Below are 15242 nucleotides of genomic sequence, written 5' to 3'. Positions count from 1 at the left end.
GTACAGACATAACTTGTAATAAATACAAAAAATGCTAGAAATGTGAGATTGAACAGAGATGTTCTGCAAAGTAATCACCCGGTCTGCATTTGATCTCCCCAGTGTAAAGGACACCACATCATGAACAATGAATGCAAAGTACAGCTATACTATAAAGTATAGAAGTAGAGCTGTAAATTGCTATTTCACCTGGAAAAAGTGTTTGGAGCCCTAGACAGTGGAAAGAGAGGAGGTAAATGAGTAGCTGTCACATCTCCTGTATTCGCATAGGAAGGTGACACGGAATGGGAAGTGAGTGCTTAGATGTCAGTTGAGGAAAAGGGAAGACATTGCAGGAGTACTGGTATGAAGAGTGGTATAGTTGGAATAGATGCAACAGAGACAGAGGAGCCTGGAGAATGGAATAAAATCCTTGTAGGATACATTTGGGAGGAAATGTAATGAGGGTAGCTATGGAATCAGTGGATTGGTTACTTCTTTCAATGCAGTATTCTGTATTCACTGCGCACACTGCCCTGCAGTCTTTCCATTAAATGTCAATGAGAAAAGGGCTGGGATAGCAGGACAAGTTCAGTAGGCTGAGTGATCTCCTGTGCTCTGTCATTCTTTGCTACTATGCTCAGTTGCTTAGGATATGTTGAGAAAACGGGCTTATTTTATGTACCCTTCACAGAACTTTTTACAAGATATTCTGTTATAAAGTATGTGTTTAGCTGGACCAATTGCTAACTTTTTTACATTTCTTTCTCCTCCACTCCTCAGAAATTGGATATAGAGAAGGAAACTATCAACTTGGTTCACACAGATGTCACTGACATCCTTGATTTGCCAAAGAGAATCCCAAGTAACGCTGCTCGCTATCATTTCTTCCTCTATAAGCACTCACATGAGGGGGACTACTTAGAGTCTGTTGGTAAGCTCAGAAATGTATAACTGAAACATTCTGGGTTTTTCTGGTTTTTATTTACTTGCTGCTCTTCCCTCCTCTCATAGTAATCTCTACTCTCTCACCCAAAGTGCCTGCCCGTGCTTCATAAACAAACTGAGACAAAGTGGGTGGCACAATGGCCAGCGGTTAGTACTGATGCTTCACAGCAACAGGGACCTGGGTTTGATTCCTGGCTTGTGTCACTGTGAGGAGTCTGCACGTTCTCCCATGTCTGTGTGGGTTTCCTCCGAGTGCTCTAGTTTCCTCCCACTGTCCAAAGATGTGCCGGTTAGGTTGATTGGTCATGCTAAATTGCCTCTTAGTGTCCCGGGATGTGTAGGTTAGAGTGATTAGAGGGGTAAATGTGTAGAGTTGTTGGGATAGGGCCTGGAATGGGATTGTTAATAAGAAAATAAGAAATAGGAGCAGGAGTAGGCCATCCAGCCCTTCAAGCCTTCATGGCTGATCTGAAGTGGATCAGTTCCACTTTCCCGCTTTCTCCCCATAACCCTTAATTCCCCTGTCCGTCAAAAACCTATCTACCCGTGACTTAAATATATTTAGTGAGGAAGCCTCCGCCTCTTCAACGGGCAGAGAATTCCAGAAATTCACCAACCTTTGACTGAAGAAGTTCCTCCTCAACTCTGATCTAAACTGCTCCCCCACTTACCTTGAGGCTGTTCCCTCGAGTCCTGCTATCCTTTCTAAGCGGGAAGAATCTCTCTACCTCTACTCTATCCATCCCCATCGTTATCTTATACGTCTCTATAAGACCCCCCTCATCCTTCTAAACTCCAACGAGTACAGACCTAGTCTATTTAGTCTCTCTTCATCGTCCAACCCCCTCATCTCCAGTATCAGCCTGGTGAACCTCCTCTGCACTCCCTTCAAGGAGGGAGTTGTTGTCAGTGCAGACTTAATGGGCCAAATGGCCTCCTCCTGCACTGTCAGGATTCTATGAGTCAGCATTGGCAAATGATTCAACCTTGGGATAGGGGCATCACTTCCCAGCCTATCTGCACCTTGCAATTGCTGTTTAGCAGGTACTCCGGTGGTTAACATACCTGATTTTCCTCTCTTGCTAGTGGGTACTGAGGTCATTCCAACCCTTACCCAGATGAGATTCCCCTGTCCAGATGGTTCAGAAGGACAACAAGAAGTGAAATCAACCTGCTCAACCATTGCTGATGGTTTAAAAAATGTTAATTACAGTTTACCTGCTCCCTGCCCCCCCCCCGACATTTACGCTGTACTTCTTCATCTGCATTAATATTATCCAGCAACTATTAAATACCAATCTTAACTCAGTGACAGAGCCTACATTTCATACAGTTTACTATACAGAAAATTAATGCATTTTTGTGTATCTATGTACAATGTAAAGTGAATTGTAATGAATCACTGTATTCAAAAGGTTTAAATTATCACTGTCGCTGGGTCAAAATCCTTAAACTCCATCCCTACAGCAGTGTGGGTATACCTACACCACGTGGACTACAAGGGTTGAAGAAGGCATCTCACTACCACCTTCTCAAAGGCAATTAGGGATGGGCAATAAATGCTGAACTAGCCAGCGACATCCCATGAATGATTTTTTTTTAAAAAAACCGTAAATTGCCAAATCTGCTCCTGGAAGTGAGCTGAAATATTGAATGAAATTGCAGTCTGTTAATGCCAGCCAGATGCAACAGTGCATCTATATGGTATATTCTTCCATTGAAACATAAAGCTTTCTTTCATTGTTCACTTTCCCTGTCCATTTTACCCACCACATCCACTATTAGAAATAGCTTCAACTATGCCTTGTCCTAACACCTCTCAGAAAAGCAAAAATACAGGATTGTATAAAATTGTTCATGTTCAGTGAGGGAGCTATAGTGGGCAGAAATGGGACATAACTCCAGGCTGGCGCACATCTACAACTCACCTGTTATGGGTTGAATTTATTATTTTTCTTCCCACAGTATTTATCTACTCCATGCCAGGATACAAATGTGGTATTAAAGATCGCATGCTGTACTCCAGCTGTAAGGGACCGCTACTAGACGTGGCAGAACAACAGCTACAACTGAAAGTTGTCAAAAAGGTATCCACGTACATGTGTGTCTGCAGATACCGGGGGGTGATTTTTTTTTTTTTATTTTGTGCTGGGAAACAGGAGCTGATCTTCTTCCAGGCCCCCTCCCAGGGGGAAACAGTCACTGACCTGGGATTCTTACAAAGGCTGCTTCTTAATTGCACGGAGGACAAACGTTCTGTATCGAATTAAGGATAGTGGCTCTCAATGCTGGAGGACCTATCGGAGGCCTTCCTGCTTATGAGGAACAGCAGGCTGTGATAGAGGGTACCAAAAGGGTACTTCACCAACCTTTGTAAAATTTTAAACAAACAGAAATGACAGCCAGGTGCCACTTTGAGGGCAACAAGGAGGAATTCCTTTACAGGACAGCCTTTGCTTGTACCGCCACGCAAGAAGGAAAGAGTGGTCTGTAGGCCTGCCAGGAATGCTGCCCAGCTCCTTGCCTGGCATATCACTGGGCAAATACTTTGGAGTTTGCTGCTAGTTGGGTGTAGGCAGAGGTCAAGAAAGTTATGTTACAGAAGTAACACACAGTGGACTTTAAGTTGGAGAGAATGTGGGTCGAAAGATACCAAGAAAGGTGACAAAGTTGAGCTTCAAGATTAGTTTACTATTTTAAAACCAGTCTGAATAGTCAATTTAAATGCTTTTCAAATTTTTGTGTGGTACTGTAAGCACAGATTGCTCGGTTCACAATGCAACTGGTTAGCACAGTGGTTAATACTGCTGCTTCACAACGCCAGGAACCCAGGTTCGATTCCTGGCTTGAGTCACTGTCTGTGCAGAGTCTGCACGTTCCCCTCGTGTCTGCGTGAGTTTCTTCCGGGTGCTCCGGTTTCTTCCCACATTCTGAAAGACGTGCTATTAGGTGCGTTGACCTGAACAGGTGCCAGACTGTGGCGACTAGGGGAATTTCACAGGAACTTCATTGCAGCGATAATGTTAAGCCTTACTTGTGACTAATAAATAAACTTTAATTTTGAATAAGACGGCCATTTTGAAATTGTACTTTTACAGATCGAGATAGATAATGGTGAAGAGCTAACACCTGACTTTCTTTATGAAGAAGTCCACCCTAAACAGCATGCCTTCAAACAAGCGTTTGCAAAGCCCAAGGGACCTGCCGGAAAGCGTGGGATGAAGCGGATTATCAAAGGAGGTGGCGATGCGGAAAACGGAGAGGATGTTTAGAAATAAAGACCGCCAGGCATAAGGGACTTTGAACTTTCTACTTTTTAACAGTGAATTTAAAATTTACATTAGAATATCAATTTATGAGTTGAACCTCATTTCTTTTTTGCCCTTTTTTTTCCCAAAATACACAAAGCACCTTTTTGAGTTTTAATTGTTTGCTGACAGCTTTTCACAGAATATTTGTGAGAGTTTTTGATTTGTACAAGGTCTGTCATGTTGTCATCCGAGAAACACACAATAATTGGCACAGTTTCGTAGCAGCCGTAAGTCACTGGCTGCTTTACATGACAACAACACAAACCAGTTGCATATCTCACTTACAGATGGGATCCGGTTCAGTTGGGAACCATATGACCTCCCCACTACCAAACACACTACAATTATCCCTATCCCAAGGGACACAACTGACACTCTATCAGGTTCCCACCTGGATGGGGTGGGGGTGAATCTAGTGTGGTGCTTTTCAAGATGTGACCAAAAGAAACGAAAATTAATCACTAATTTGAATGACAATAAGTGGGGGAAACTGAAACTATTTTCTTACAAACACTACATGCTGTTCGAGTTCAGAAGTGCGTCCAAAATTTGCATTATCTGTGGTAGTAATTGATTTTGAAAATCTCCAAATAAAGGTTCCTCCAAATACGTCGGCAACTTCAAAAGGCTAGTGTGCAAATCAGCAATAGGCCATTGGGAAGCCAATCTACAGTGCCAGTGATTCTGATACTTAACCCCTGCGACAACCTGATAGGGGGTTAAATCCATCACCTCCTGCTTGACCTCCCACTCCTCAGATTTGCTGGTGTACACTCACCACAAGGAATTAAACTCATACTCTTCCAGCAGGTTGTGAGGGAGCTGGAATACATAACGTGGAAAATGGGCACAGACACCATCACCAGAAAGCAAATGTTTGCATGAAAACAGTGGTCTGTGGAGTTGCTCCCAGCTCTGTTTTACTCTTTACCCTTTGCTGTACACGTGAAGTTTTGGTTAGAGTGGAAAATAACTTCCTGTTTTATTTTCAAAGGGACAGGTGCCCAGTGTAGGCCAGTTTGGCATGTCATCCATATTTACCTATTGTATATTAGAGTTCTGTACACTAGGGGAGCAGGAATTTGGATCACAGTGTTCACTGGAATCTGATTCAAACCTCTCCCCCGATTCTTTGTTTGTATTTTTTTTTGTTGTTGGAGGAGTGTAAGTTTTTACTCATGTTGTGGTACTGTAAGTTAATTCACAAAATGCACTTTGCTTTGATATAGCTATAGATAGGGAATATATCTGAATTTATAGCTGTGGTGTCTGTGGGACGAGAACCATAGCACTGGAACTAATTGATTGAAGTTAATCCAAAGGTGAATTTAGGTTGCAATCGATGAAATGGTGTACATCAGTGAGGCCGTGTCTGCGCCTTTCACCGGCAGTTCTTTATAATGTAGAATTCTGACCATTTCTAAAAGATAATAAATGAATTTTAACTTGTGTAAATCACATCAGCTTTAAAATCTGTAATACTCATTAGTTGCTCCAGGCAGAATATCTGCCTAGGTGTGTGGGCAAGTCTTTAGTGTGTTACGCTGTTTAAGTATCCATTGAAATACAGTCGGTCACATATTGATTAAGAACACCGATCCTATTGTCCAGTGGAATTGTATTGATGTGAAAGTGGGGATTTGCCACTTCGACCATAAGACAAGGAGCAGAATTAGGCAACTCGACCCATCGAGTCTGCTCTGCCATTCAATCGTGGCTGATATTTTTCTCATCCCAGTTCTCCTGCCTTTTCCCATAACCTCTGATCCCCTTTTTAATCAAAAACCTATCTGTCTCTGTCTTAACCATACTCAATGACCTGGCCTCCACAGCCTTCTGCGGCAAAGAGTTCCACAGATTCACCACTCTGGCTGAAGAAATTCCTCGTCATCTCTGTTTTGAAGGATTGTCCTTTTAGCCTGAAGTTGTGCCCTCTGGTTCCAGTCTTTCCTACCAGTGGAAACATCCTCTCCATGTCCACTTTATCCAGGCCTTGCAGTATCCTGTAAGTTTCAGTAAGATCTTCCTTCATCCTTCTAAACGCCAATGAGTACAGAATTAATGAGATCTTTTATAAGGTGTTGCAAGAACATTAACTTGTGTCACCTGAACTCCCAGTGGTAAATATGAATGTTTTTTTAAAAATCATAAAATGTATTTGGAATAAGACTGGGGAATTAAGAGTACTCCAGCCAAACCATCATAATTGTCCACAAAGTGATAGAAGTGTAATCAACAGTATTATTAAATTGTAGTTACTCATCAATAATATGTTTACTAATGGTCAGTTTGGGTTTCTTCATACCCACTCAGCTCTAGATCTCATCACAAACATGGACAAAAGAGCTGGATTCCAGAGGTGAGGTGAGAATGACCCCCCTGCTCCCCCTAACATCAAGGCAGCATTTGACTGTAACATCAAGGAGCCCTTGGAAAATTGAAGTCAATGAGAATCAGGGGGAAATTTGGAGTCGTACTTAAAACAAAGATAGATTTTTAGTTGTTGGAGGCCAACTGTCTCAGCCCAGGACATCATTGCAGGACTTCCTCAGAGCAGTGCTCTAGGCGGAACTGTCATCAGCTGCTGCTTCAGTGGTCTTCTCTCCCAAGATGAGGTCAGAAATGGGAATGTTTGCAAATACCAGGTTCTGACCATCTTCAACAAGTCAGAGTAACCATATTCCCATGACACTCAATGGCATTATCATCGCTGAAACCTCAACATCATCCTGATGGTCACAACTGACCAGAAACTTTACCAGGCATATAAATACCATGGCAACAGGTATTTGCTTCTCCAAGAGAAACTCCAAACAATTGTCAAGTCCCTTGACATATTCCAAACTGAAGCAGCCCACTTTATTGGCACGCCATCCAGCATCTTAAACATTTACTCCTTCCATCACTGACATACTATGGCTGTAGTGTGTGCTACCTATAAAATGTGGTGCAGTTTCTCACCAAGGCTCCTTCAACAGCACATTGCAAACCTCAGACTTCTGACACCAGTAGAACAAGGCATATAGGAACACCACAATCTGCAATTTCCCCAAGTCTCACACCATTCTGACTTGGAAATATTTCATGATTGGGTCAAAATATTGGAACACCCTACCTAATAGCGCTGACCACATCGACTACAGAAGTTTAAGAAGGCATTTTAGCACCATCTTCTCTAAAGTAATTAGCGATGGAAAGAAATTGGATGCCCACACCCCAGGATTGTAAAATAATCTTGCAATATCTTCTTTGGTTGAGAAACATTTGGTTGAGACCAAATGGAAATATCTCTTTCATTAGATTATCATTTATCAAGTTTCAGCTTCCAATAGGCAATTCACCAGATCAAGAGCCCTCAAAATGTCTCCTACTCTTGAGTTAGAGTCAGAAATTTCAGGGGATTCTGACTCGCATACTTGGATAATTATCCAGGAAAAGTTAGACTGAAAAGAACCAATTCTAACTCCTTCGGGGATAACTATACAATTGATCCCTCCCCCATCAAACCCTCAAGCCTCCAGCCTGACATCCAACTATCCCCAACTCTCTAAATCCCCTCCCTGAACCTAACCTGACTTGGCCTTACTGGACCTCACCACTTTGCCACCCCTACCCAGCTGCTACTGCCTTGCCACCATACCCACATATCTCAGTCATTAATACAGAAAAGCTGTGCAATGTCCCAAAGCCTTTCACTGTGTTAATGAACAAAGACTTCCAAAAATATGGCAGCTATTGCAGTAAAAAGGGATAATAATTTATTGGCTTTCCTTTAATAATCCTGTCCTACAAAGGATTCCCAGAACAAGTACGGTCTGCGTTTATGAAAAGGCCCAATTTGGAGATTTGGGCCAGAAGTGTGGAACCAGCAGAAAGGCATGATCTGACAGCAGATTCAGCACATGGTATTATTGTGCTTTCTCTTGTTTATTGCCATACACTAGTTATTTGGCAGGATAGCAAGATATGCATTTCCTTCACATAATCCCCATGCAGTCCTATCCTTTGTGCATGTGCTTTGACAGTCTCAGGGTGAGACAAAGCCATCCTTTAGGCTGCTCTTGGGTATTCCCAAGTGGTCAGTTACAGCAACAAGTTGTTTGCCCAGCCTCTCATCCGAGGTAGTTTACAAGGAATCTTCAGAGAGTGGGATGTCATAAAAATACCAACATTACTGGGCTTTCTGGGAGGGCGTGCTCATGATGAGAGGACACAGAAGCTGAGCTACTACATTTGATCGTGAGTGGATTGCATTTATTATCACACTGGCTGATGATAATACCCATTTATTCAAATATTTACATCTTAAACCTGTTCATTTATATATCAACATGTTTTCTGTTCAAATATTTGGGGAACAAATAATTCGATGACTCAATTGCTATAAAGTAGGCTGCATTTGGATATTTAAAAATCTGTTGGCACAATAAGTCTTCTGAATGATGGAGGGTTGGTGCAGAAAAAAAATTGACATTCAGCCCAGGTCACTCCGAAGCCTCTGAATTCTTCTCTCTTTGTTTAATACCTGTGGTGACATCTATATCAATTTCACTGTGCTACCTATCTGAGTTGACACCTCAACTGACTGTCATTCATTTAATTTTTTAACTTCTCATTATACTTTAACATTGATACAGTCTTATTCTATTAATTCACTTACTATTGTACGACAATATATTCAGAATACTTGTAAAATGGTATTTTTTCAATTGAAATATCATTTCTCATCAGTTGCCAATTCAGCGTCAAACTCATCTCTTCTACCATGTGACACAAGGCCACTTGGCAAAACACAGCCATCACATCAGTGGCAGCAAAATCCAAAAGGTTAAAGAAAAGTTTGAAAATGGTAAAACGCCTACAAATTGGGGCGGCACAGACTTAGCACTACTGTCTCACCGTGCCAGGGACCTGGTTTTAATTCCTGGCTTGGATCACTGTTTGTGCTGCGTCTGCACGTTCTCCCCGTGTCTGTGTGGGTTTCTTCCAGCTGCTCCTGTTTCCTCCCACAGTCTGAAAGACATGCCGATTAGGTGCATTGGCCATGCTAAATTCTCCCGCGGTGCACCCAAACAGGAGTGTGATGATTCGGGGATTTTCACAGTAACTTCATTGCAGTGATAATGTAAGCCTATTTGTGACACTAATAAATAAACTTTGTGTTATTAAAAATAAGTATCTGAAGCTTCTGTAGCATTTTCTTTAACCTCCTGTCATACAGTCAGTGGAAGATCAGCAGAAACCCTGGAAAAATGGAATATGCCATTTGTGGGATTATTATGGCAGGGGATCAAGGAACCTAGAAATCCTTATCCTGTTGTTTGCAGTACTTTCTTATACTTCTGACAAAGTAGTTTGATAAATATGTGGACAGCGTTGATTTGATTTTTTTCACAGTACATTACTGAATTCAGAGAATGCAAAATCTTACTTCTCCATCCCATTATTCAATATAAATGGTCAGACAATTTGAATATGTATATATCATGGCTTTTCATCAATAGGAGGTCAGTGATATTGTAAAGATTATATGAAACTTAAATGTAAATGAACCGATTTCTTTATATGACCTAATTAGTTTCATTTTCAGTTATTCTTCTCTGAAGGAACTTTTACTTGATATTTTCTCTCAGTCTCTCAAATGTAGTTTATTTTCATTTTTTTTATTATTAGTTTTTACATCTACACGGAGAACACCCAGCTTGATCTCACCACTATCTCTCTCAACTCCTCCTCTGCTGCTAAATTAGCAGACTACTTACCTGACTTCTATACTGGATGAGCAGAAAGTTCCTCCAATTAAGGATTGGGAAGGCTAAAGCCATTGTTCTTAGCCTCCACTCCAAACTCCCTTTCCTAACTACTATCTGTCTTTGGCAATAATCTGAGATTAAGTCAATCTGATCACAATTTTGTGTCACGTGACCTTCAAGATCATCTTCTAGCCTCAGAATTGAGCCATCATTAAACTGCCCATTTACACCTCCATAATGTTACCAGACCCTGATCCTAGTCACAGCTCATCTGCTGCTGAAACTTTTAATTCCTGCTTTCATTATCTCATCTTGACAATTCCAATGCACTCAAGTCTGGCCTCCCACATTCTACCCGCCATAACCCGGTCATGTAAAACTCAGTTGCCATGTCTAAACATGATTCAGTTCCCCTGCCACTCCTGTGTTCATTGACCTACATTGCCTCCCAGTCAAACAGTATCTTGATTTTAAAATTCTTATCTTTGTTCTCAAAAACCCTCCCAGTCCTTGTCCTCTCTATCTCTGTAATTTCCTTCAGCCCCAAAACCTTAAGTTATGTTCATTCCTTTAATTACTCAATCATTCGTGGCCGTGCCTTCAGTTGCCTAGTCCCCGAGTACTAGAATACTCTTCCCTGCACCTCTTGGCCTTGCTACCTTGCTTTTTTCCTTAAAGATACACATTAAACCTACCCCATGACCATCTTTTGGTTGTATGTGGCTTGGTATCATACTTGTTTTTTAATATCCCTGTAAAGCACCTTTGGGACATTTTATGTTAATGGTATATATATATATATATATAAAGTTGTTTATGTTGTTTCAAATATATGCCATTCTCAAACAGCTTATTTCATGACCCAGGATAGTTTAATGCCACATTATGGTCAATGCACCAGGAAGGTTGCTCACCTATCCATACATACACTTGCACACACAATTGATGAAACTCACTGTCCAAGGTGAACTAGAAACTCAGCCGCACATTACAATTGAACTTCCAGATTACTTCTAAAAAATACCCTACTTGCCCTCTTCTGGTTTGTCCTTTCAAGCAGGACCTATATAACATTCTCTCAGAAATTTTAAATTGTAAACAGCTCTTGTGTATGGTAATCTGTGGAGTTATAGTAACTTTGCTTGCTTTTTATTTGTTTCCAATTTCTTAACCTTGAAAGGATATCCAACTTTACCCAAAAGCAGCAAGCAGATAATGTTGATTTCAACACTAATCAGGCTTTCTGCATGTGCCCTCTTGTACAATGTGTTTCAGTTACTGTTGTAAATCATTTCTTCCAAATGCTAAAGGAAGCATCAGTGAATAGATAGTTTTGTGATGTTCCTTGGCCTGCCTCTGTTGAAGATGTTCTGTAGTTGAGTTACGCAAGTCAACTTTCAAGGAAAAGTTACCTCTGGTCTTGCTGTGAGATCTGAGAGGTTGCATTTCCTCTTGGTTGATCGATTTACATTGAAAGGAATTGCACAAACTCATGCTTATATAATAAATGTTTCTACAAGTTTTAGTTCATCTTCTGTCTTCAGTCAAAGTGAATGAGTACTTGTGGCTTATTTCCAACAATTAATTTACATCTTTCCATAACCACTGGCATCATTGCTATAATCTTATTTTATCTGTTCCTGATAAAGGTCGTTATTCCTTGAAATCCAACTCACTCCAGAACCTAGCTCAAATCACCTGATGAGTTGAGCATTAACATATTATTCTATTTCGAGGTTATTGCAGTTGATTTAACCCTCACATTTGCACACTTCCACTTGAAGGGTCATTTGACAGCAATATGAGGGAGAAATAAAGATCACTTCCCTGATCCTAGTCAAAAGTTGTTACCGAATATTTGTAGCTCCGCCAATGTTCCCAGCCGAGATTAGCTGACTCCGAGATTCTCCCAGTTTTTGACTCCGAGACTCCTCTTCCATATTATCAAAAATCCACCGTAATTTTAACTGCTGCCGTACTTACGCAAGGATATTTTGGCCTTGGAGGGAGTGCAGAGGAGGTTTACTAGGCTGATGCCGGAGTTGAGGGGGTTGAGCTATGAGGAGAGGCTGAATAAACTAGGCTTATACTCGTTAGAGTTTAGAAGAATGAGGGGAGATCTCATTGAGACGTATAAGATGATGAATGGGATGGATAGGATAGAGGTGGAGAGACTCTTCCCGCTCAGAAAGGACAGTAGGACTAGGGGGCACAGCCTCAAGATAAAGGGGGGACGGTTTAGAACGGAGTTGAGGAAGAACTTCTTCACTCAAAGGGTGGTGAATCTCTGGAATTCTCTGCCCGTTGAAGTGGTGGAGGCTACCTCGCTAAATATTTTTAAGACGCGGGTTGATGGGTTTTTGATAAGAGAGGGGATTAAGGGTTATGGGGAGAAAGCGGGAAAGTGGAACTGCACACAGTACTCCAGCTGCGACTTGCAACACCTCACTTACTGTCCTGTCTGGAGGCAAAACACATCTCTTTAACCCATGCTTAATTCTATCTCCACTCACATTGTCTGCACCTTTAAGTCTTGAATAGCAGATTAGCTGTAAAGACTTGCATTCTAATCAGTATTCTGTAAACTGTGTGTGCCTTTATATGCCCTGTTTATGAGCAGAACTCTCACCTGACGAAGGAGCAGCACTCCTTCAGCTAGTGGCATTTACTACCAAATAAACTGGTGTTGTGAGATTTCTTACTGTGCTTACTCTCAGCAATGCCAGAACTCAACAGTGGGTGCTGCTAGAACCACAAGCATCTCCATGGACAAAAGCAATGGATCCCAGAAAGAGATAAGCAAGTCCTGGGCTATTAGGGCAGGAAGGGATCCGCCAACCTAGGGAGGGATTGAGGGGATATGAGGGGCTTTGGCAGCCTCATGGGGAAGAATAAGTGGAGATGGTGTCACATCGTGGTGGGAAAGGAATGCCCCAACATGTACAGCTCTCCAACCCTCCCAATTGATATCACCCCACCCCCCACACTTGCCTTCCTGCCTTTCAAAGGCGCCATTTCAAAATTGGCCTCTCTACTTTGACCCACCCGCCATTCTTTTTGGAAAAAAAAACAAACTGAGGGCGAAAGCAAGAAGGGCAATCCCTTAAAAGGGGGAACCAGCCAAAACAAACCCGAAGCATAAATGAAACTTAAAGCATTAACTAATTAAAGTGGGTCAATAACACACCCTGAGTCCCTGAGCTGACCCACCCGGCACTGCCCACCAGTTTTTAGCAGTGGAGGCAGATTGATTATCACGTTTTGTGGGAGGTTGCTGTGCGTAAACTGGCTGCCTACTTTCCTGCATTACATCAGTGACTGCATTTTGAAAGTTCATAATTGCTTCTGAAGTACTTTTCAACGCTCTGGGATTGCGAAATGAACTCTAGAAATGCATGTCTTTCTAACAAAATTAACTTTTATGGAAATTATGTTGCAATTTGCGTTTTAAGAATGCAGAACATTTTGTTTTGTCCCAATGACCTTTTGGACTATTGCCTGGTTATGAGGACAGGAGGCAGTCTGCTCTACGGTATCCATTGCTGATTTCCTCGGCTATTCTCTGTGAGTTTATAAATATTTCCTTGACACCTAAAGAAAATGCAGATGCACGGGATTGAGGGTGATTTAGCAGTTTGGATCAGGCATTGGCTAGCTGATAGAAGACAGAGGGTGGTGATTGATGGGAAACATTCAACCTGGAGTTCAGTTACAAGTGGTGTACCTCAGGGATCTGTTTTGGGGCCACTGCTGTTTGTCACTTTTATAAATGACCTAGATGAGGGTGTAGAAGGATGGGTTAGTAAATTTGCTGACGACACCAAAGTCGGAGGAGTTGTAGACAGTGAGGATGGATGTTACTGTTTGCAGAGGGACATAGATAAGCTGCAGAGCTGGGCCGAGAGGTGCAAATGGAGTTTAATGCGGAAAAGTGTGAGGTGATTCACTTTGGTAAGAGTAACAGGAGTACAGAATATAGGGCTAATGGAAGGACTCTTGGTAGTGTCGACGAGCAGAGAGATCTCGGTGTACATGTGCATAGATCCCTGAAAGTTGGCACCCAGGTTGATAAGGTTGTTAAGAAGGCGTACGGTGTGTTAGCTTTTATTGGTAGAGGGATTGAATTTCGGAGCCGTGAGGTCATGTTGCAACTGTACAAAATTCTGGTGCAGCCGCGCTTGGAGTATTGCGTACAGTTCTGGTTGCCGCGTTATAAGAAGGATGTGGAGGCTTTGGAAAGGGTGCAGAGGAGGTTTACCAGGATGTTGCCTGGTATGGTGGAAAGGTCTTATGAGGAAAGGCTGAGAGACTTGAGGTTGTTTTCATCAGAAAGAAGGAGGTTGAGAGGTGACCTAATTGAGGCATACAAGATGATCAGAGGGATAGATAGGGTGGATAGTGAGAGCCTTTTTCCTCGGATGGTGATGGCTAACACGAGGGGACATAGCTTTAAATTAAGGGGTGGTAATTATAGGACAGATGTCAGAGATAAGTTCTTTACTCAGAGGGTAGTAAGGGCGTGGAATGCCCTGCCTGCAGCAGTTGTGGACTCGCCAACTTTAAGGGCGTTCAAACATAAGAACATAAGAACATAAGAAATAGGAGCAGGAGTAGGCCATCTGGCCCTTCGAGCCTGCCCCGCCATTCAATAAGATCATGGCTGATCTGTCGTGGCTCAGTTCCACTTTCCCGCCCTCTCCCCATAACCCTTAATCCCCTCTCTTATCAAAAACCCATCAACCCGCTTCTTAAAAATATTTAGCGAGGCAGCCTCCACCACTTCAACGGGCAGAGAATTCCAGAGATTCACCACCCTTTGAGTGAAGAAGTTCCTCCTCAACTCCGTTCTGAACCGCCCCCCCTTTATCTTGAGGCTGTGCCCCCTAGTCCTACTGTCTTTTTTGAGCGGGAAGAGTCTTTCCACCTCTATCCTATCCATCCCATTCATCATCTTATACGTCTCAATGAGATCTCCCCTCATTCTTCTAAACTCTAACGAGTACAAGCCTAGTTTATTCAGCCTCTCCTCATAGCTCAACCCCCTCAACTCCGGTATCAGCCTAGTAAACCTCCTCTGCACTCCCTCCAAGGCCAAAATATCCTTGCGCAGGTGCGGCGCCCAAAACTGCACACAGTACTCCAGCTAGGCATATGGATAACATTGGAATAGTTTAGGTTAGAGGGCCATTAGATTGGTTCCACTGGTCGGCGCAACATCGAGGGCCGAAGGGCCTGTACTGCGCTGCAGTGT

The 15242-nt window shown here is 42.3% G+C and overlaps 2 protein-coding genes across 4 annotated transcripts in view; both read left to right on the top strand.

Moving 5' to 3' along the window:
* Positions 1–11516, top strand: part of twf2 (twinfilin actin binding protein 2) — a 103508-nt gene extending 91992 nt beyond the window's left edge. For all 3 annotated transcript variants that reach the window (XM_080181369.1, XM_080181352.1, XM_080181361.1), the window contains 3 exons: positions 763–913; positions 2893–3014; positions 4026–11516. In XM_080181369.1, coding sequence (XP_080037495.1) covers positions 763–913; positions 2893–3014; positions 4026–4199 — 447 coding nt within the window. In that variant the 3' untranslated portion in view covers positions 4200–11516. The remainder of the gene's footprint in view (positions 1–762; positions 914–2892; positions 3015–4025) is intronic.
* Positions 11517–13505: 1989 nt separating this feature from the next.
* LOC145335535 (protein phosphatase 1M-like) overlaps positions 13506–15242 on the top strand; it is a 54116-nt gene continuing 52379 nt past the window's right edge. The window contains exon 1 of the mRNA XM_080181341.1: positions 13506–13555. The gene's annotated coding sequence lies outside the window, so the exon portion shown is untranslated. The remainder of the gene's footprint in view (positions 13556–15242) is intronic.

Source organism: Carcharhinus amblyrhynchos, chromosome 3, assembly GCF_965287045.1.
Source record: "Carcharhinus amblyrhynchos chromosome 3, sCarAmb.v2.hapA, whole genome shotgun sequence".
In the NCBI taxonomy this organism is placed as follows: Eukaryota; Metazoa; Chordata; class Chondrichthyes; order Carcharhiniformes; family Carcharhinidae; genus Carcharhinus; species Carcharhinus amblyrhynchos.
Note: the sequence above shows the minus strand (reverse complement) of the source record. Positions and strands in the feature narration are given on the sequence as shown.